This window comes from Monodon monoceros, unplaced genomic scaffold (assembly GCF_005190385.1).
Source record: "Monodon monoceros isolate NGI ecotype Baffin Bay Population unplaced genomic scaffold, NGI_Narwhal_1 Super_Scaffold_18, whole genome shotgun sequence".
In the NCBI taxonomy this organism is placed as follows: domain Eukaryota; kingdom Metazoa; phylum Chordata; class Mammalia; order Artiodactyla; family Monodontidae; genus Monodon; species Monodon monoceros.
Genome location: NW_021703774.1, coordinates 81,224,757 through 81,247,749, shown reverse-complemented (window position 1 = coordinate 81,247,749; position 22,993 = coordinate 81,224,757). Strand labels below are relative to the sequence as shown.

The window sequence follows — 22,993 nt, the reverse complement described above, 5'->3', positions numbered from 1 at the left end:
GAGTTCAGTGGAGACACAAAATTTCAGAAACTCAAACCACCTCCCCCTCAAAGACGACTATGTTACACTGTATTTAATAGAACCAATGTCGGGGCTCTCCCCTCTTTTTTTTTTTTTTTCTCTTCTTTTCTTCCTGACAGCAGATCCATAAAAAGTGAAAGAACCAGAAAAACATCACCTTGGGAGACAGAAAAGACTAAGACAGATCCGACCACACGACAATTGTCTCGGCCTTGACCTACACGGGGCAGCTAAGACTCTGGAGTGAGAGGCACTGCCCCTACCGCCACTGCTGCACAGCACTGTCTTTAGACGGTTGAACAAGTGCAAAAAGAACCCTGCTGAGTCTCGTTGGTGTGGCCCGGCCAGCGTGCAGCTCAGGGTGTCGGAGGTGGTCTCGGAGATGGGCACGAGCTCTCGCTGTCGAAGCTGGCGGCTCGGCCCTGCCACTGGGGAGGGGAGAAAAAGCCACTTACCCGTTGCCAAAGGAATGTACATTTCAACTTTTGAAGCTCATCTGGCCCATGCACTGAATTCACCTTTTCCCGGCTTTTCATAAGCTTTCGTGAATTTTGCTGTTAGCCATGCAAAAACGTAAGGAGACCAGCTTTCGAGCTTCTAGTTTGGAAGGCCTGAGTTTTAGAAAAGACCTGCTGCAGAGATAATGAAAGCTTTCTCTAGCGTGTGGAATGCATGTGTGCAGGTGTGTGTGTGTGCACGTGCGTGCGTGCACGTGCGTGCATGTGTGTTAGTTAATGAGGTGCTATGACTGGACCATTTCTGAATGCTTCAGCCATTTTTCACGCTGAAAATCGGATTTTGTTAGCAGCGAAAGAGGCCGTCTGCAGAGTATGCCCTTACGGCCAAGATCCTGCAATCATGAATTCTTAGCAATTTGTCTGGGAGCTGTTCGTGCAGCTAAAGCCCTGATCTCGCTTCCGCGCTGGGCTCTCCTCTTCAGTCTGAGCGCTTCCTGGGGGCCTTCACACTCAACTTGTGAAGAGGTGGGAGGAGATGGCAGCCCCCTGCCCTTTCGGGTGCCTCCACCTTTCTTTTCCTCCCTCTCCTGTCTCACAGGCTGCCACCCCCTCAGCCCGACTCTAACCCCTCTGTGAAGATGGTGATGTAATTAGGTGTAATGGAGTGAGGAGAGGGCTGAGGGTGGATGACCCACGCTTGGGCCATCGAACCCTTCTTTACATTGAAAAGCCAGGCAGAGCTGGAGCCATGTTTTCTGGACAAGGATCTGACCCTGTGAATATTCCAGAGCCGTCTGGTGACTGTATAACTTCAAAGCAAGTCAGTGTCCACTGCTCACTCCATCCTTTCTGTGAGCAGAGGAGACGCGATACTCTCCTAGGTGCCTGCGGGACAAGGCTCCAGGGAGAGAAGTTAGGTACGTGGGTGAGATGGCCTTTCTGAACCTGAAGTGCAGCCCCTTTTGCTTCTCATGGGTTTTTGGGGTCTCCATGTGGAGTGATGGGGCTGAGGAGAAGTGGACTACACCTCTGTGTTATGTGTAGGGGTAGGATGGGGAAGGACGCGGTCCCTTCTCCACCCCACACCTCACAACACAGCGCTTTCTAGACAGAGCCGAGCCACTTAAGGATTAGACCATCCCTTCCAGCATCTCCTGTGGGAACCCACAACGCAGAGGAGAGACCCAGACCTGCTGATTGCTTTCATGTTCCTGGCTCTTAGGAAAGCCTCTGTTACCTGTCCTCAGGCTCGGTCCTTCATGGTCCTTTAGTACCCACTGGGCAAGCCAACCTGAAGATCTTTACAAGTAATCAAAGGCTGGACAGGCAGGTATTGATGACCACCATAGTGTGACCTGGGCCTGAGCAATCTTAGCATGCGAAACCCGGAGGCAGTTTTGGGGGATCATCGAGGCTAGCTCTTTTGTTCTTGCAGATAAGAAAACCAAGACGCAGAGGGGTCAACGCACAGCTAGTTAGGAGCAGAGCCAGGATCTGAGGCCAGGTCTCCTAACTCCGTCCACACTCAGTGTTCCCTCTGCTCCATCCTGTGGCCACCTTTGCACCTGGCCACATCAGGAGAAGAAGGAGACACACAATGGAATAAGAAACCTAACCTCTTTGGTGCCATACCAGGTACTTACTCCTAACTCCGGTGGCAGTCTCTCTGATTGCAGCATCCACGTGAGTGAAATCACAACCGAGGGTTTCCCTGGTGAAATATTTTACATAAATAAATGCCTGGTTTTTGAGCCCACTGTGACTTCTGACTCAAGTGTTTCTTAACCAGAAGGTGACATAAGATGATTACTAATGCTTTCATTTAACAGATCTTCATTTTAGAGCTTCTGCTTTTTCTGTTACAACCTTTAATGTCGGTGAAAGGTACATTGTAATTACCGGCTTCTCCCCTGGGTAAGCATGCCTCTTAAACAACCTGACTGATTGATAGGCCAGCTCAGAGGAGGAAAAAAAGAAACGGCTACACAGAGTACATCTTTTTTCCTTTATATAATAGCTCAAAGAGAAGTCGCACGGAGCATAATTGTTTATCCAGGACACATGAAGAAGGCACACTGGCTCCCCTGCCAGCCCCTGATTTTTCCTGTGAAGATAAACAGAGGGAGGAGATGGGGTTCCTGGACAATGGGAAGATGAATGGTTCCTGCAGGCTTATCATGGTGGCTCTGAAATAGCAGTGAATTGGTCTCCAGGACACCAATGAGGATAATTATTCAAGGGCAGCTGTGGTCCAGTGAGATCTTTTATTGTTCTGAAATGTGTGACATTCCAACAGAGATATAAAATCTCTGGCAGATGATCTGAATTTGACCCTTCATAGTAAACCGCCTTGGAGAAGATCGCTGGTCAACGTGGGCTGTGTGTGTGGTGACAGCGACAGCACGTAGCATTGGGCAGGAGTGCTGAGAGGAAAGAGGCCACAGCCTCTGCTGGGGAAGGATGCTCACTGTGGCTTAATCAATTTTTATTCATGAAAAAATCCCAGCAGGGAAAAATACCTTTTCAGTTAATTTGTTCCTTCAACCTAATTTTAAAACTCCAAACAAACAAGCCAGTATGGTGCCCTCTGTTCTCGTTAATAAAAAAGAAATGAGGGCTTCCCTGGTGGCGCAGTGGTTGAGAGTCCGCCTGCCGATGCAGGGGACACAGGTGCGTGCCCCGGTCCGGGAAGATCCCACATGCCGCGGAGGGCTGGGCCCGTGAGCCATGGCCGCTGAGCCTGTGCGTCTGGAGCCTGTGCTCCGCAACGGGAGAGGCCACAACAGTGAGAGGCCCGCGTACCACAAAAAAAAAAAAAAAAAAAAAAAAGAAATGATCACAGCACTTGAAACTCCTCTAAGAAATGTGGAATATAAATATAGTGCTTTCTAGATATGATGCCATTTATCTTCCCAGGAGGGGGAGAATAAGAGTTTTGTATGTATTATACAAACGGGAGAAACAAGCTCCAAGAGCAAGGTTCTTGCTCAGTGTCCAGAACAGGACCAAAAAGAAGGCAGGAGCTCTAAGGATGGTTGAGACGATAAATGTTCAAGTACAATGCATCACATGAACAAAAAGAGGGTGTACTTAATATTACCCTAGAGGTTTTTAGATGCATCTCTATAAAGGTACTTAAACTATAGATGCTAAAAAGTGTAGGTACACATTTTTACAAATTTGTACTGAAGAAATCCTAAGTTGCCAAGATGAATGTCATTTTCAGCTTCTTCACACAGAGAAATGATCAGCTGAGCAGAAAATGGAAGGCCAGGGAGTGGGGGAAGGGAAAGTCTCGGGAACTTGGTGTGCGAGGTCAAGAAAAAAGTAAACCCAAAGGATATGAATCAATTTATTCTCTTTCCGTTTTCCATATACTGTTACTTTCCCTTTTCTGTCTTATCAAATATTCATTTTCAAGGGCTTGGTTCTACTTTATCTTTCTTTTGTAGTCTGGACCAGTGAGTCGGAGTTCTCAAAGAAACAGGACTTGAAATCAATTATTTGGCTTAATTAGGTGGTATGCGTCATGGAGAGCGATGCTGGGGCCGAGCCCCAGCCCCTCTGTGCTACCTTGCACCTCAGCCCCATCTCCAGCCACTGTTGGCTGGTTACTCCAGTCTGTGTGGCCAGACTAACCTGGCAACAGCAATGGATTATTGCAGCTTCAAGGTCAGAAAGGCGATGCAAGATGTGGGCTCACCTGCCACCTGTCATCCCGTCATTTTGGGCCAGAGTTTCCTAGAAAAGCTGAGATGGGAGGAGCCCACCCCCTCATTTTACCAACCAGGAAACTGAAGAGCAGGTGGGGCAGTGAGGTGCCTGAGGCCCTGCAGCCCATCAGAGGCCTCTCAGCTCCCATTCCTTGCCCCTGCCCCACGCCATCCTGAACGTTTTAGTATACTTATTCTACCCTTAAATACCTGCAAAGGATTTTAAAAGGAGGGGTGCCACACCCCCTCTCTAGACTGAATCAGCCCTGCAGTCGGTGAGGTGCTGGATGCCCACTGGCTGCCTCCTGTGTAGGTGCAGGCTGGTTGTGTGTACCTCACCCACACCCTGCAGAGAGGGCCTTCTGGAAGAAAGGGGAGCCCAGGAGCTGAGGGACTGGCCTCACTCATTAAAGCTCCACAGCTGTGGTAAAACCAAGGCAAACACCAGACAGAAATGTGAAGCCTCACGCTGCTGGCCAGCAGGCTTGACCACCCTGAGAAGGAAGAGGAGACGGCGGATTCTCTGGGTTTGCTGCCCACACCTTTTCTGTGTCATAGAGCACGGGGAAGGGGTTATGCTGTTTTTTAAGCTGAGGGGCCATGTGGCTTATTTTTTTATTAGTAGATTTTCCAATTTTTATACAACTCTCTAGACTCCCTGGCTGGAAACCTATTAAAATGAGTGAATGATCACCTGGCTTTCTAGGATATGGGTGGAAGTAATAAGATGAGGTTTAAAACTTGCTTGGCTACCCCCATGTCCCAAACCATTTAAGAAAAAGCCGGCCGGAGGACCACCAAGGTGATGAACGGCAGGATCTTAAATTGGTACCGTTTGGTGGAGGTGGGGCAGGCTTGTGTCACTGGAAGGAACATTTTCTTTGCAGCTGAGAGAGCAATAACTAGCTCAAGGTTATGAGGCAAGTTGGAAAGGTCCAGGGCTGGAGCCCAAGTCTCGGGACTCCCAGGCAGTGCTGTGTCCATTACGTCTCTGTTAGGATCCGGCTGGAAACTGGGCCACCTTGAAGCCACACTCTCTTCTCCAACAACGGGGAGAAGCAACATTCACGAGGGTAGGATCCTCTCTCTGGCCAGCTCCATCCACGTGGCGAGAACTGCCCCAGGACTGTCTGGCTAGAGCCTCAGGGGACTTACTGCTTCGACAGGGGTAGAATTTCTTGCCAAGTTCTGATCTCACCCTCTTGGGGCTCTCTCTGAAAGGACTGACTTGGCTCAGGGGCTTCGTGGAAGCATTCCGGACCTGGCACAGTGAGCTGCTGGGAAGGCTTCCTCCAAGTTTTTCTTTTCTGTTTTGAACTCAGTGTCACTTTCAATATACTCAACATCAAAGGCTTTTTATCAAGCAATTTCCCACCATCTTCCCCCATTTCCTTTCTGCCTGTTACACCCTGGGTGAGAAGCGTGTATCTCCCCCCGCCAGTGCCCCCCAAGGACCCACAAAGGCGAGGTCTCGCAGCAGCCAACTGCCATTCTCCAGCCCACGCTGCCATGCAGCAAACATGCCAAGGGCCAAGCGTGACCTCACCCACCTCTCTGAAGGATTTCTTTACCTCCACCAAGGAGTGCCAGTGTGCGATGGGCTTCCGCGGGTATGCCAGCATCTCGTTCCAGTGGTCCCTGCCCAGGCCTTCGGCACTGATCCCCACACGACAGACTCCTATGATCTCGTTGTGGCCCACTCTAAGGGAGAAACAAAGGGCCCGGCATCGGTGACCAGACATGCTCTCAGAAAGGGAAGTCCCGCGGTCTGGGTCTCAGCCCCCCAGGTCTAACTCAGAATACTGAGCTCTGTAAACAGATGCTCGGCAGGGCCTCAGGGTGCCAGCGGCAGTGAAATACTGCCCAGTCTCCTTGGGTGGACATTGGACACAGACAGATGAGCAAAAGGTTCTCAACTTGTTTGGAATCTCAGGAATGGTGGGCAGATGGCCTGACTCTGGGGAGTGGGAGAGTTTAAGTCTCTTCCTTTATTTGACTCAGCGAGCACTTGAGACATTAGCGCTATTGGGAAATAAATCAACCTGCTCTGAGCACCATTTCTCCATACCTAGCGGCTGTGATGTGATTCATTTGCTCAGTAAGAACATCAGTCATCACTCATATTTGTTCACCCAGCATCTACTATGTCTGGGAACTTGTGCTAAAGATCCTGGATTGAGGCTTTACTGCATGTTTTTTTTCTCCTTCAGTGAAAGTGACACCTGGAGAGAAGGAGTCACAGTAGCTGACGTAGTTGGAGAATGTGTTTGAGCCAGCCTTGACGGGGAGGCAGGATTTGGAAAGTGGTGGAGAAGAAACACATACAAGGTGGGGGAAATCAAGCTGGATGGATATGCTGGGTCCAGATCTGGAAGGTCTCGGGAGTCCAGGGGAAGAGCTTGTCCAGAGAGCAGGAGCTACTGATGGTTCTTGAGAGGGGCAGGCCCAGGAACAAAGTGGTCTTTTAGGAAGGTGTGCCTTGGTATGTTGGCTGGGTTGAGGCAGGAAGTGATGGAGCCAGGGGTCAGCTAGGAGGGCTGCACAGACATCCCCAAGTGGGAGTGGTAGCAGCAGTGGAAATGGAGAGGACGGCGGGAGGGGGGTGGGCGGGATTCTAAAGGACAGATGCCAGATGGAGGAATGGGAATAGTCGGGGGTGAATTCAGGGAAATTGATGGGTGGGGCAGCCCCTGATGGAAATGAGCCCATTGGGAAGTGAAGCTTGAGCTTCTACTTTGGCGGGGAATCCATGCTTTTCCTCAAACTCCTGTACCCTCCTTGGGTGGAGCCAGATTTGAGACCAATGAGTGTCTGAGCCATGAACCACAAGGTCCAAGGTCAAAGAGCCCTGTGCTGCACTGAGGTGGGGACGAGGGGCAGGGAATCGTGGCCCTCAGGGACCTGTACCTACCGATCATAATCCATAACCGAGATGAGCAGACTGACTTGATCCATATTCTCCGGGGGAATGTCAAAGATGATGGCCTCATTGTAGACGGGGTTGAGGGTGTTCTTCTTTATGGTGGTTTTCTTCTTCTTCAGTCTCCGCCCGTCACAAAGCAGGGACACTTTGACGTATGGATCTGTGCCAATGGGGGCAGTGAGAAGGGAAGGGAGCGTGTTAAACAGATGTCCTTAAACATCATGTGCAGCAGAAGGATGGAAGTCCCAGACCTACTGTTATTCTCAGATGGTATCAGTGGGCTGTTAAAATAATGAAACCACCTTGTATTTATGTAGCACACCTGTCTCTGCAGATGCTCTGTGCTTAATAAACACAGAGTCTTTGGTGACCTCAGGCTTCTTAGCAGAGTGTTTAACGGACTTCCCCTAATGGGGAAGCTGGCCCCAAATCAGACAGGATACTTGCCCACGGGTATGCAGTTCACTAAATCTCAACTCTATGGTTGGCTGGCTGGCTCCAAAGGGTGGGGAAGCTGAACAAAGGCACTCTGTTCCTTTCACCTACTTGGAGCCTTTTCTCTGGGGGGTCTTGTCAGCATTATTAACCAAAGCATAAAGTGGGTAAAAATAGAATCAATGACACCCGAGGAGTAGCAATGAGACAGAGTAAATGAACAGGGACAGTCACGATGCTTGTCCGGTCCTCCCTACCTGAGGACAGGATTATGGGTCTCATTGTCCCATCAAGCTCATTTCCATCTGGCATCAGGGAGGGGGTAGGAGCCCTGCTCTCTGCCTCCCCGGAAGCTGTTTCCTGCCCACTCTGGGCAGTGGAGGAGGAGGGGGCCGTGGCCGGGGGACTGAGTGAGGCAGCCTCCTGGGACTCAGGGTGGCCGGCTGCCATTTCATCTCTCAGTGGGATCTTGGAATCTCTCCAGCCCTCGAGGAGATGTCTTTTTACTGACCTCCCACGCGCCTCCCATCCTTGTCTCTTCTTTAGTTTTCTGAATGGGTATTTCATGGTCAGCTTCCTACCCTGAAATTTTCTACTCATCCAAGTGAAGTGACACCGATTGTATCTCATAGCTCAGGTGTCTCAGTCACCGTCATAACTGTTATTTATGCTGCACAACTCAAGAAACGGGACGGCAACTCACAGGTAATAATAGCTTTTGAGACACTGATGTGCTGAGACACCTGCTTGCCCAGAAGCCAGGGCTCCTGTGACTCTGTCAGGAGGTGCGGACAAAGCAGCCGCTCCCGGCTCCTCATTCACAGGCATATGGCTCTATCTCCTGGGCACCCAAGTACCCAACGAGGCGCTCATTCTCCCTGGGGAATTGTTCAGGTGGCAGAAGAGGTGCACAGCTTTGGGGAAGCTACAGAGACCCGTGACATGGGATCAGAAACTCAAGCCTTAAAGGCAGTTCTGTAGATGCCCACATGTGCTACGGACTCACCAACGTGACAGCAGCAGCTGTGCCTTAGCCATGGGGGCACTTGGGTTTATGGGGTACCTGGGGAGACCATGAGGTGTTTAATCACCCTGCTGTCTCTGACGACCCATTTGCAAGGGTTCTCTCTCAGGAGGACGTTCAGTAAAAAGGAAGGAGGAGTTCCTAGAACTGCTGTGAGATCGTTTTCTCGTGTCCGCAGGCTCCATTCTCTATGGATACGCCCCGCACCGTGTTGAGGTCCAAGCAGATGGGTGGGATAGCTACCTCCGAGACCTGTTGTTAACTTGGCAACCTCTATGCTCCTGAAGTGTGAACATTGCCTTGGAAAGCGTCTTCAGGCTTGAGGCTGCCCAAGTGCTGTCTCATTCCCTGCCATGCCTATTTCCATACACGCCCACAGCGGAGCAAACCTCCATGTCGCCAGGCTTGGGAAGATGTGACAGAGCTACCTGTCCCACGGGCCACTAGGCAAATGCCTGATGATTAGCTGGGAGATTCTCAGCTTCCTTCCCTAACTGTATTCACTCGTATGAGGCGTATCTAATTTATAAAATTCAGTGGGTGCTTCCCTTGAAGGAACCCATACTCTCACCATCATCCAAGAGGCTAAGCAGAGAGAGGACTGTTCCTTAGGGTTTTTGCTCTAGGGCAGAAGCCTGTGCTTCTAATGGAATGCTGGCTCCAGACCACCTTTGAGGCCCTTTCCTCTCCAGCAGTCAATGATGTTTATGCAGCTGAGGGAGGCGGCACAACGACCAGCAGTGTGTTTCAGCCTCCTTGTCATGAGGGCCATCATAATTCAGCATGCAGTGTGTGTCAGGCACCACGCTAAGAGATTTACACATATCATGTCATTTAAGCTTCATGTCAACCCTATAAAATATTCATCATCCCCCTCTTATAGACAGGGACATTGAGGTTTGAGAGATTAAGAAACTTGCCTAAGATTTCAACTTAGGTCTGACTCCAAAGTTTACATTTGTAACCACTAGACTGAAAGCAGTACAGACCAGATGTGGCAGAGATGGGTGTGTTTACTCACTCACCATCCCTTTGGGGTATACTGATCCTTATTATTATTTTGTATTATTTTTTATTGTCATGGCTCTAGTGGATAGGCTTAAAGAATTGATTCACGACTAGTTTAGATCGAGGAGAATAGGAAGGTCTTTGGTTTTAGAGGTCAAAGTCATATAAATCAAGAACAGGTAAGAATCAAGAACATCCGCTCCCTAGTTTAGTCCAACATCAAAGCAGTCCGGGCTGAAGGCAACCTCAAACTTATCCTCCAAAACAGGAGATCTAGTTTGAGAGGCCCCTGGCAGGTGTGTCCCCACAAAGTTCTTTATCCTATAAATTCATTCATTCATTCATCATTCAATACATACTTATTCAATGCTTAGTGTGTTCCATGAACTGTCCCAGACACTTGCTTACCTCAATGAACAAAATAGAAATCCCTAGCAAAAAGAGGACCCCTGAATTTTCAGAATCAAGCTGAGATTTAATACCAGATTCCAAACCCAGGTAGAAAAGAGAGGCAATCATGAGAGGGAGGTTAGAACTTAGCGTGAGAAAAGTCTCTCACCCCCAACCCTCTGATGTGGAACAGCCTTTACGATTACCTTGGCGACTTCGCTGTAAGCTCTCTCTCTAGCACATCAATTTAATTACACCAGAGAAGATAGTGTGGGGACTTGGGTAGCAAAATCCTATTTCCTTCAGCAGTCTTGAGCGTCCTCAGTGAATTTCTGTCCCTGCACACACTTATTTTGATATTAAAATGCAATCTACATTGGTTGTATTTTTGGAGGAAGCCAGCTTGCTGCTGCCTAAGAGCTTTGCACGTGTCGGAAGAGGTTCTTTAAGCTCCTCACCACATCCTGATGTGTGGTGGTAGCTTCAGTGGAAGGAGAGGCGTCAGGGCAGTGCTAGAGGCATTGGGTCAGGCGCTATCTGGGGCAGCTTTGGGCCTGGAAGGTATGAGTGTTGCAGAGAGACAGTGCGGGCTGGGAGCAGAGGCTCTGAGGGATTCAAAGCCACAAACAGATACACCTCACTTCAGCGTTTCTTGACCACCCTTTCCTGAAATCTCATATTTCAAGGCCTAATATCTCATCTTCTTCCAAATGCACCAGGTTGGGCCTGGGCCAAGATGTTTTCAGCTAGACGGTCACCTCTTTATGGCAACTGTGATTACACTAAGGAAAAAATTAATGAGCAAAAGGAAAACTCTTCCATATACTCCCAGCCAAGTTCAGAGGCACCTGTGGAGTGGATTTACATCGCTAACTGGGATCTCCAGAAGAGCCTCTTGGGTAGGGGTCTAGGGAAACAAACCAAGCCTTTCCCTGCATTTGCTACTGAGTGCAGCCCAGGCAGTTCTACGTGCCTGCTCTCTGGGATGCTCTACCCCATCCCTTGGGCTAATTTGAGCCGACACGGGGAAGGAGGCTCCTGGGACTCCTCTGTTATATCAAAACTCAAAAACCTTCTCTGACAATGACTTGCAGAATCGTGGAAAAGGATCAAATCTCTGACGCCGGGTCCAGCCTGCAGGCTCTGAGGCTGCATCCAAACCAGCATCTCCTCGGTTGCTAGAACAGGACTTCTTTCTCCTGCTGTACCTAGCAGCTCTCCTGGTGCTGAGACAGAGGCCCAGAGCCCTGCAGGAAAACCTCAAATACAAGTGCACTTTGTTTTTCAGCGCCTCTGTTCCTTTGACTCGGTCTGCAGGGCTGCCGTCGCTGCGTGGACCTACAAACACTTAAGACACTCAAACTTGACATAACCCTTGGAAGTCCTGAGGCCTCACACAAACTAGAAAGATGTTCCTTAATTTTTTTCACCTATTTATTTGCTTCTTATTCTCTCCATCCTCAAAGAGAAAGAATGATAGTAATAGCCAATATCTACTGACTGCTTATTATGTATCTGGCACATTTCTAAGCATTTACTTGAATTAACTCGTTTATCCTTAAAGCAACCTGTGTAAGTTGTTTTGTTTTTTTTTTTTCCAGATCAGGAAACCAAAGCATTACACCACAAAGAAGTGGCAGAACTGGAATTCAGAGCCAGACCATTTGCCTGCAGGGCTGTGCTCCTGTTCGAAGAATACTGACATTTCTTCCCCCTTCTCTCTGAACATCTTTCCACATCCTAATATCTAGGCTGCTGGGAGGCCACTTGGCAAGCACTCGGGTAGGAGAGGTACCTGAGTAGCCTGTGATGTCCATCGCCTTGAGGTTCCGACATTTGATCACAGTGAGGGTGAGCCTGCCTGCTGTGGGCAGGTAGCAGAGGGAGAACATGATCTCTCCCAAATCCACGCTTTCCTGCAAAGAAGCAGACAAGAGGGCAGATGAGGGGCACACAGCTCCAGTGCAGCTGCAGGGCCGCTCCGGAGCCCAGGAGAAGGCTCTCTGAGGGAGAGTGCTATGTCTTTAAGGCCTGACGTTCTGGCCTCTATGCTGAGAGTAACTGGGTATAAAAGGCAATGATAGGGCTTCCCTGGTGGCGCAGTGGTTGGGAGTCCGCCTGCCGATGCAGGGGACACGGGTTCGTGCCCTGGACCGGGAAGATCCCACATGCCGCGGACGCGGCTGGGCCCGTGAGCCATGGCCGCTGAGCCTGCGCGCCCGGAGCCTGTGCTCCGCAACGGGATAGGCCACAACAGGGAGAGGCCCGCAAAAAAAAAAAAAAAAAAAAAAAGGCAATGATAACAACGCTGGCTCTTCAGCAGAATTTGTCCCCTTCAGTATTCCTTCTGAGCTCTAATCAGACTCTAGTCCTGGTCCTCCCCCTCCTGCTTTGGCCTCACCTGCCCTACCTATGCTCTTTGGCTGCAGCCTCCAGACCACCAGGCCTTTTGGGGCCCAGCCCTATTCTCCAACTTACCCTTCTCAGTCACTGGACCCCTTGACTCCCCACCCTGCCTGGCCTGGGGTCATGACAGTATTCTGTACAAGACCCACTCTGGCCATCAGGGGTGCCCTCTCCCCACCCCGCTGGACTGCCTCCTCTTCCTGTGCCACGCCTGGTGGATGAGGGTGCTATTACTGCAAAACCTCTCCCTCGGGCTCTGAGGCTGACGTGGGGCTCCAAGACATGGAGGTGTTTCCTCTCTTAAATCTCCCAGACCCAGGGTAGAAGAAGAGGAGGTCGGGGTTTGGGCTGGCTCTGATTTCAGATGCAGATATCCATTTGTTCGCTCATTCAGTCAGTCAACAAGTAGTAACTGAGCACCTGCTATGTGCCAGGTGTTGCTCTGGGTACTGGAGATATGGAAAAGAACAAAATAGACAAAAATCGCTGCTCTAACGGAGCTTACATTTTAATAGGACAAAGGACAAGAAAGATGGTAAGTAAGTTGGTAAAAAGGATCAAGGAGAAAAAAATAAGGCAGGGAAACAGGATATGAAATGCTCATGGGTGAGACCACAGTTGTTGAAATTTTAGACAGGCTAGCCGGGGAGGCCTCCCGGAGGAGGTGACTTTTGAGAAAGAGAGCAGTCAAGGGTGGCTTCAATGTTCTTGTCCCTTCTCCTCACAAAGAACCACCCTCTACTGGGGACGCCAAGAGACCCCTGATACTTGGCCTCACCTGGAGAATAACCCGCCACCCCTTCCAGAGCCTGTGGTCTCAATGCTCTCCCCTAGGTGGCACTGATACCCACCCTTTCCCTAGCCCAGGATTTGTCCTTTTTTAACCCGCTGGTGAATCAAATCCCAGGAGTAGCAGGTGAATCCTCCCGGCTCCCTGGGTGAAGAGGTGGAGGGGGCGGGGGTATTGGGGGTGGGTGTGAGGGGTGGAAGGGTGGTGTCTGGCTGGGGCAGAGTTGGACACAGCGTAGAGAGAGCTACCCCCACCCCCTCACCCCAGCACAAGAGCCAAGACCAACACCCACGAGCTCCTGTGCCCCACGAAGCTCTTCTGTGACGGGCCGCTCCACCTCTGAGGCTCACAGCCACTGTGCAAGGCAGGGTGCATTGTCATTATTCCCTCCATCTCACAGAGAAGAATTCAGTGTTTAAACTTGGGTGTAAAGTCCCGACCAGGCTTGCGTGGCTGGTGGGAGACACAGCTGGACTCCGACCCTTAGGAGAGCAACGCCCTCCCAGCCCACCTAGGGAGCACCTCAAGGTAACCCTGGCTCCTCTAGACCTTAGACCACAACTTCACCTGTTCTTCTGTTTGTATTTGCTGAGAACCTGCTAGAGGCACCATGTTTAGTGGGGTGTAACCAATTAAAAGAAGGCATCAGGATCTCCCTCTCCCTCAGGGAGACACAGGAAGTGGCCCATGACAGGTGCTGTGGGTGTATGACTGTCCCCTCATGCAGCAGGGGTCAGGTCAGCAGTGCACCTGGCTGAATGTTCCATCTCTGGCGGGGGCACCGAGGTACAAGGAGGCCCCCAGCTCCCTTTATTTCCTTGTAGCTCTCCAATCCTGCCCAGACTTAGAGAAACCCTTTCAGACTCAATAACAGGAATAAGAACCAAGGTTATTGCATGTGTACCAGGCGCCAAATCCTTTGCTAAATTATCTCCGTCGAGTCGCACCACAGGCCTGTGAGGTAGGTGATCTTAGTATCCCTACTGCACACAGGAGGAAATGACTATTTGGTGAAGTTAAGCCTTTCATAGGCCACCGCTGCTGCTTGCACGCTCTCAGTGGCTCCCCTTGTTCAGCTCCTGGAATCAAGACCCATCTTCCCAGCTTGCATTCCGAACCCTCAACAACTGGGTCCTGTCTTCCCTCCTCACCTGATTATTTCTCTCTGTTCCTCTATGCCAACCCTCTGCTCCAACTGGCCGGTATATCTTTGGTCCCTTTGGCCAAAATGGCTCCTCCTCTTATCTTTGCTTGGACAATCCCATGCATCTTGTAGGGCCCAGGGCCATGCCCCTCACAGGGGTCCTCGCCCAGGGTCCAGCCCACACAGAGCATTATCTCCCCTACACCCCTGCAGCACTTTCTGTCCCTGAGCTGCTCACAGGTGTTACGGAGTCCCTGCCTTGCTGCAGCTGGGCCCTCCCATGCCGTCCAGGGACTGGAGGCCCCTTAGGGGCAGGGGCTTTGCTTTACACCTGCTGAGCTTCAGGGGTGCCCGATAGTACAAGAGGAGCTACACACACGCCCGGATCATGTTAGGGCTCTGGTGAGGAATCTGGAAGCTCCTAGGGCCCCCCTGTGAGGGGGGTGAAAAAAAGGCTGCTGTCACCATTTCCCCACATGGCTACTCTGGAGCCTTCGAAGGCTGTCTTGTCGCAGGAGTCTGAGATGATTGGTTTGTGAGCTTGGGAGACTTGCCTGGGGATGTGGGAGATCCCTCAGGGTGAATGGAATCACCTGGGGTGCTATGGGCTGCCCTCAAGGATGGCTCCCTCCAGGGACAGCACCGACCCAGCAGGCCCCCTCCTTTTGTGGTAGAACTGTGGCAGCTGGGGGGCACTCGTGGTGCTGAGTCTGCAGCGAGGTTTGGAACCTCCACCCCCATCCTGGTCCCTGCACTGAATAGTGAGGTCCACCCTCCATCGTTGGGCCCGGACAGGCAAAGGGAGTGAGCCAATATCCCCCTACGACTTGGACGCAGAGAGGAAACTGGGGCCGGGGGGCCCGAAGCCCAGTCCAGGACCTTCTGCCGTGGGTGACTGGGCCTCGCTGGACCTGATGGCAAGATAGCTGCTCTTGGCTCCGTGGATCAAGGGGGGTTTAATTCCCCTGCACACGTAGGCAGGAGAGGACGGGTTATTTGATAAAGGAAAATAAATGGGTTACTTTTGAGTAAATAGATGGAGCTAAGCAAACAGAGTCAGCATCTCCTGTTCACCACCTTCCTCTCTGCAAAGCCAGGCCCAGCTTGACACCATGGGCGGCCTTCCTGGGTTCTCTCAGCACCACCCCCTTTCTCAGGGGGTTTCAGCCCCAGATCCTGTGCACCTTGCCAGCCCTTTATCCTCATTAGGGATGTTTGCGACTTTGGCTTTAATAAAACCAGGGGTGACCAGGGGCCGCAGAACAGCCAGCGTCTTATTGCTTTCATCTTCACCCTCTGTCAGGGGAGGCCGCCATAGGGCCCCTGGCTGGTAATGAGCTCCCTGGTGCTGGGGAGGTCACTGCTGTCCAGAAAGCAGCAGAATCCAAGTTGCCCCTCTCGACTGCTAACCCAGGGGCTGACAGCATGGGTCTGAGCCCAGTAGCAGCTGGTAAGCGTCTTGGCTAATGCTTGCAGTGGGTAGGCCTTCAGCCAGGATGTCGGCTCCTGGAGCAGTCTGTCTTTACAGGCATACAGCCTGTCCAGCTACATTGTCGCCCGTTATGGTAGCACTCTCCCCTGGCTGCAGTATCCAGGCGTCTGGGCAGGAAGATTTGTAAAGGCCCATCTATTGCACCACACTGCCCTTGCTGTCCCCAGCTGCCCATCTGCAACAGCTCATTAAAGCACTTCTCTCTCCTTGATGCACTCACACAGCCGTAGGCATAGAAAAAGAATTCCTATCCGTGGACTGTGCCGGAAAGAGCAGTGAACCACAAGTCACTGCTTGTGGAGGCGTTAGTCCCTCCACCACTAACTAGCCCAGAGATGTCGGGCTCATCATTTCATATCTCTGGGCTTCGGTCTGTAAAAATGAGGGCGTTGCACTAGATGTTGTAGCCTTAAGGCCCCTGCCAGCCATAAAAACCAAGCATTCAAACTGGAAAATCCATTGTCAGGCATCATCAACTGAGATGGCCCAAGGATGCTTAACTGGTGTCTGTTTATTACCCACCTCAAGGTATCTAGCAACTTTGTTTTGAAATTCAAAGACACTCATTCCTTCCGTTCCTAATGCCCCCCAAGTGTTTTTTTGTTCTTCTCCAGGGCTAGCCTTCCTCCTCCTAAATAGGCAATGAGCAGCGTCAATGCCTCAGCATCCCTCTTGGGAATCCAGGCTGAGCGGAAACAAGAACGACGCTTCCCCATCTCTTAGAGAACACTTCTAGTCTCTTAATCATTAAGTGGCTTGCCTGAATTTCCCATCAACAGCAGAGAAGCATCCGCTACACTTTCAGAAAAGCCACAGGAGGGTACAAGGATCTCTGAAGCACTAGGCAGGAAGTGCTGTTAAGTTACCCTGGGGCTGGGGGGCTGGAAGAGAGATGGGGTGGAAGCGAGTTTGCCTCCAATGGGTAAAGAAATGGCCAGTGAGCCTCTGTGTAGGCCTGGGGCTTGGAAGCGGGGTTAGAGGTGAATCAGATGTGGAGGCTGGATGCCGGGACTGCTCCCACAGCCCCCCAGACCTCTTCAGAGCCCACACCACGACCGTAACCTTTACCTTGATTGTGGGGATTGTATGATGAATGCTGTGTCTTCATTAGATGGTGGGTTCTTTGGGAGCAGGGATAGGGTTTGGTGTTACTCATCAACCCCCACGTCTAGCCCAGGGCCTGATTCACAGTAAGAGCTCAGGAAATAACTGGCTTGACGAAGGAATGGTTGAGCCTATGGATTTGGGGTCAGGCCGATCTGGGTCTAGGTTCCAGCTCTGACGTTTATGAGGAGTGTGGCTTACTTTAATCCTCTCACAGTCTTGGTTTTCTCATCTGTGAAATGGGGCTAATAACAGTATCTACCTCTTGGGACTGTTAAGATTAAATGAGGTAATTTGTGTCAAGCACTTAGCATAGCGCCTGGCACAGAGTAAGCGCTCAGGAAGCATTAGCTGCTATTATAATTATTATAACTATAATGACTATTGTTATCAAGAGTTCACAGTCTTGGTGCAGGGGCAAGGGAGAGAAATGCACGTGGGTAAGCAGTGGTATCTGGCTTGATCAGTGAGCACTGTAAGAGAAGTGTGGACAGATGTAGGAGGTAGAGGAGGGAAGAATAAACCCTAAGAGGGATTTCAGGGTAGGCTTCCCAGAGGGGGTGATGCTTGGTAGGATCCGGTGAGGCGAGTGAAAGGAGCTGACGGCAGAAGAAACAAGCAAGCACACTCCAGGCAGGGGGTCAGCGGGTGCATAAAGACACAGGGGGCAGGCGCGGAGGTCCCACGTGGCTAGAGGGCAACGTGGACGCAGGGTGGGCAACAGGAGCCCAGACAAGGCTGTGAACAGGGCAGGGCCCACCGTGTCTGCCTCAGGGCCCACACCTAGCAGCTTGCCCTTGACCCTGCAGGTATCTTCTGCCCCATTTCCCTCTCAGCCCACCGCACCACCCTCCACCCAGACCGCCACACCAGAGACCATCTTCACGTGTGTCATTCATTCGTCACCCGCCTGCTAAAGGTTCCCAAATACGGGGAGACAGTAGTGGTGAGACAGACGGAGTCCCAGCCCTCCAGGATCTTATATTCTGGAGGAGGGAGACAAAAATAAAGTAAGCAAGAGAGTATCCGAAGGCGCTGGGTGAACCAGGGCTGGGACAGAGGGTAGTGAATGGCGGGGTGGGGGTGGGGCAGTTTAGACAGAGGGGTCGGGAAGCCGGTCTGACCTGAGGGGGGGGGGAGGGGGCCTGCCAGGAGGGAACAGTGAGGACCACCACGGGAGTGGCTGACAGGCGCTGTGCTGGGGAGCCCCGGGTTAGGGAGACAGGCCCAGGTTTCAGAGGCCCTGAAAGATGTTTGCATTTTCTCTCCTCTGAAAAGCAGGACCTCAGCAGGCTTGCAGAAAATGAATGGCCGGGGGAAGAGTGGATGCCAGAAGGATCCCAGCTTCCTTGCCCTCCTGCAGCCTCCACACCCAGTCAGTTACCCCGCCATGCCGTTCTGCCACCTAAGAGTCCGCAGACTCCGAGGCCCTCTCTTCCCCTCCCGCCTGCACTGCCTTAGCTCTGACCTGCACCAACTCTTGCCTGGACCTCCCAGCTTTCTGACTCCCTCCCCCCGACCCCTCTGATCTATCCTCCTTGCTATAAACAGGGGGTCATTCTCCTGCTCAGAATCCTTCAGTGGCTCCCCATTCCATACCTGTTTTGTAACTGGAAAACTCTTCTTCAAATGAAACATTGTTAGAAGTCCAAATATACACAACGGATGAAAAGTGGCTTAGAGACAAAGCACCCAGAGCTCCTACCTTCAACCCCTCCTTGGAGCTTCTAGGAGTCAGCTTGAAAATCCCTTACCCACAGCATCGTGTGGCATTCAGGTTTCTTCATGATTTGGCCCTTGCCTTTCTTGCCAACCATTCTGGTCCAGGTGCCCTATTATGGGCTGTCCTGTCCTAAGTGCTCATACGTACCGAGCCATATAAATTTCACAAAAGCCTATGGTTATCTGCATTTTCTCCACGGGGACCCTGATGTGCAGTGAGGCTGTGCCTCTGGCCCAGCCCACAGCTACTACATGGCAGAGCTGGGATGTGACCCCAGGCAGCCAGGCTCGAGAGCCCACAGTTTCAGGCACTACAGCATCTTGCCTCTCTATAACTGCCCCTCCCAAACCCTCCAGGTTCTTTTGTACCTTCGTGTCTTCACCCTGTTCTTTCCACTGCCTGAAATAACCTCTCCCTCCCTCTGACTGTCCTGGACAACACTCCTCTTTCCAGCCCAGCTGTCCTGTTCCCTCCTCTTGGGTCACCTCCTCTCACTCCTCTGGTCAGACTTGGGGTGTCTCCCATGGCCCCTGGGTCTAATGGCCTAGCGGAAAGGAGTTACAAACGCCTTGAAGCCCGGCAAGGCACATCTGGGAAGAAATCAGCAGGACCTGGTGACCCACTGGCCGAAGGGGATGCAGTGGAGGAGGGTGGAGACTGGCACCCCGGCTGCCCCGTGCCCGCATGGCTGAATCAACTCTCTGCTGGGGGAGGGGAGCGGAGGGGGTGGGTGCTTCTCCTGGGGTGCCAGATGGGGGTTCCGGCTGTGAGCCCCGGGCTGTTCCCTGCTCCCCCTCGGGCCTGGGCTTGCAGGGCTGGGGAGAATGCCCAGTGCTGGGGGTGGCCGGGGTAGAAGGGCGGGCTGTGTTTGTTGTGCTGCTTGGGCTCCCTGCTGGGAGCTGGGGCAGCTTCTATTTCTTCTGACTTGCATGCCTGCTTTTTCTCTCAAGTGTTTTCTGCCCCACTGGGCATTGCAGCGTTATGAATAAATGATCTAGCGGAATGGAGGCGCCTTAAACGAACTCCATACACTGCGGCTGCAGCCTGTGTTGTGGACACTGAAAGCCTGGGACCCAGCCCGGCCCATGGAGAAGGAGGCCCTCCAGCTCACAGGGAGCGGGGAGGTGAGGGAGACTCTCGCAGTGGGTTTGGTCCCGGGGGACCCCTTGAGACACTACAGCACATCAGTGGGAGACAAATGTTTCTCTATCTGAACATCTTCAGGGAAACAGATGGTTTTATTTAGGAAACTTTTTCACAGCCTCTCCTTCGTGAACCTGCCCTTGAAAAGAGGTTTAGCATTTCACACGCACCATTACTTTTGGGCAAATATCCATGAGTCAGAATCACACTGGGAGGTACAGATCTCTTCCTAATGACTTTAAAAAAAAAGTGGGTAGAGAGGGAGAGGAGCTATGAGGGGCTGGAAGGAGTCTGAGGAGAGCAGAGTTTGGGGAAGTTCTAGAAGAGATGGAGGCAATGCCTGGTCAAGTGGAAAAGTTTGCACCATGGGTGCTTGTCTGTGAGAGACCAGGGTCGAGGAGTTCACCTCCGCTCTGGTCCATCCACGGGCATCTTCACTAATGACAGAGAGGAGTTAATGGCACGTTAACGAACTTAATGATGAGAATCTGTCTTCATTTCTTGCCTCAAGTTGTCCTGCTGCATGTCTGTCAAACAGCTCTCAGTTTCCCCCAGAAAGGGCGGGCAACTCAGTGGTGAGTGATCTGCTCTCTGCCTGAGCAGGGCTGTGGCCGCAGGGCTCTCAGCAGGAGGGAAGCTGCCCTGGTCCCAGCGGGGCAAGTCTCCTGGGACAGCGAGGAACATTTCTGCAAACAGGTGCCCCGGGGATGTCAACAGGGAGGGCTTTGCTGCCAGATGAGGGCACGTGCTTGAACCACCAGTGATGGGGGCTTTAGCTTCTTCATATCTCTGCTGACCTGAAGGTTTAGGTTTTCACCTGTCTCCAGATGCTCCAGACCTCTGGGTCTTGCTGTGATGAGGCTGTTCTCCGAAGACCCTCTTTGCAGCCTTTCATGGAGTTGCCCATGCTGCTCTTAAAGCATTCTCTTCATTCAGTTCTCCTCCCACCTCTGCAGCTACCTTCCAGTCCCTGCTGGATCCTCCTCCCGTCCCTACTGCTAAGCAGTGGGTTCTAAACACTCATTCTCTCCTCACTCACCCACAACGTTAACACCCATCTCCATGCTCGTGACCCCCGAATTTATGGCGCCTTCACCGACCTCTCCTCTAGACTCCAGCCTCGTATGTCCAACATGACATCCCATCCTGGACATCTCACAGAAATTCAAACTTCTCAGATGCTCAGGGTGAACTCTGAGCTTCTTCTGTTTACATTTTCCTCTTGTTTTCTCCAACTCAGGAAATGGCCCCTCCATCCATCCAGTTTCTCCAGGCAGAAACAAGACCTCGTCATAGATGCCTGCCCTCCTTGCTCCTTTGCATTTAGTTCAACACCAAGCCCTGTCAATTCTTTCTCAATTCAATCTTGAGTCTACCCACCTCTCTCCACCTCCAGTGCCACACAGAGGGCAAAATCCCCTCTCATTTGCTCCCATGCCACAGCCTCCTAACAGGCCCCCTGCTTCCCTTTGTTCTCCTGCCCCACTTTCCGTACAGCAGCCAGAAAGCACTTCCAAAACTGTAAGATGGACCACGTCACTCCTCTGTTTGAAACCCTCCAGTGGCTTCCCCCTGTGGTAGAATAAAAGCCCAAAACCCTTCCCAAGACCTACAGGGCCCTACATGATCAGGGCCCAACCCTTCCCCCTCCCCCTGCCTCAGCCCTCCTCACTACGCATTAGCCCCTCAGGCTCTTTCAGCTCCTCAACTGTGCCCCCTGGGACTTTGCACATTCATCTCCCTCTGCTTGATCATTCTTTTCACAACTCTTCATATGGCAGGTGTCCTCTCATCCTTCAGGCCGCTTCCTCCAAAGCCACAGCCCCTGCTCTAGACTGTGTGTTCCCAAAGGACAGGGACTGGATCTGTTTTACCAGGGCCAGGACTAGGGCAGAGTAAACCAAAGTGCCCAGGTTGCAAAAGCAAAGGCGGTGGAGGCCCTCATTCTTAGCTTCACTCACGCATGCCTCCAAGAGCGAATGCTTCCATACATTCTGCCCTCTTGGTGCCTTGCTTACCTTACCCTGGTCCCTGTCCCGTATTTTACTCACCACTATATTCCCGGGACTGAGCACAGTGCCTGGTAAATAAATAACACAGGCTCACCAATATTTGTTGAATTAATGAGCAACTCAGCTTCGTGAGGTGCACCTGGTTAGAAGGCGGTGAAAAGGACGGGTGTGGGCCCTTGCATAACCTCAGCCTTGGGTCTGTCCGGCAGTGTCCATGTGGGTGACAGCTCAGGGTGGAGCCTCATAAGTTGTTGCTCAGGGTGTGGTCCAGTTCAGCCACAAGGGGGTTGTCCTCTAACAACAGACTCCCTTCTGATCACCGGCCTTTTCTAGGGACAGAGGACATGACTTGTGAAGCTCCCGAACCCAGAGCTTTCATAATAGGCAGGGTCATGGTCTGGAGGTCTCCTGAGTTGGACTCACTTGGGGAGGTGGGGGCTTGACTCCTGAGCTGCGCCCCAGGTCTACAGAGTCAGGATCTCTGAGGGTGGGACCTACATGTGCGAATGATTGACAGGCTTCCCAGGTGATTCTTCTGTATGCTCGGTTTGTAACGTAAGGCAAACGAGGAGATTCCGAGGCTGCCCTGGACAAGACCCTATTAGAGCCTCTGTGACATGGAGTATGACGAAAGTCATTCAATATCAGTGTTGCCAAGCAAAAGTTAGGATCATAGAAGGGCCTCTTCTCCTTTTTTAGGTGCAAACAAAGTTCCGATGGATCAAAGCCACGCTGATCCACCTGGAGCGCTTGCTCACCGTCACCCTCCACTTTTTCCCTACGCGCCTCAGGCACGCCGCAGAGCTGAGTTTTAGCAAGAAGGGGCCTCACCCAAATTTAGGTGGTTTAAGAAAACTGGATGGCACTCTAGAAAGGTCTGATACAGCAGCAGAACTTGGAACTTGCCAGAAATGCAAATTATTGGGCCCACCCTCACAGGGGGTGGGACCTGGCACTCCATATTTTAACAAGCCCTGTAGGGAAGTCTTAGGGGCTGAGAACCATTGCCTTGCGGAGTTAGAAGAGCCAGTTGACCACACACACTCTGGCTGGGATTTTGACATTTCTTCCACTTTGTCTCCTTATTTTCGTGATCAAAGCCAAAGTTAAGAGAGAAGGGGACTGACAGATATGGAGCATCTGCTTGTTTGTAGGGACCATGCTGGGTACTTACCATACTGTACTTAATTTATTTCGTTCATACAAC

The 22,993-nt window shown here is 51.6% G+C and overlaps 1 protein-coding gene across 4 annotated transcripts in view; it reads right to left on the bottom strand.

Moving 5' to 3' along the window:
* Positions 1 to 377: 377 nt before the first annotated feature.
* The window catches only part of SYT6 (synaptotagmin 6), a 57,528-nt gene continuing 34,912 nt past the window's right edge, over positions 378 to 22,993 (bottom strand). The window contains exons 4-7 of one of the 4 annotated variants that reach the window (XM_029230166.1): positions 11,768 to 11,888; positions 7,104 to 7,275; positions 5,743 to 5,893; positions 378 to 449 (exon numbers count right to left, since the gene is read on the bottom strand). In XM_029230166.1, coding sequence (XP_029085999.1) covers positions 378 to 449; positions 5,743 to 5,893; positions 7,104 to 7,275; positions 11,768 to 11,888 — 516 coding nt within the window. Of the gene's footprint in view, positions 450 to 2,172; positions 2,191 to 5,742; positions 5,894 to 7,103; positions 7,276 to 11,767; positions 11,889 to 22,993 lie in introns of those variants that run through there. The other 3 variants (XM_029230169.1, XM_029230167.1, XM_029230168.1) reach the window with 3 other exon arrangements.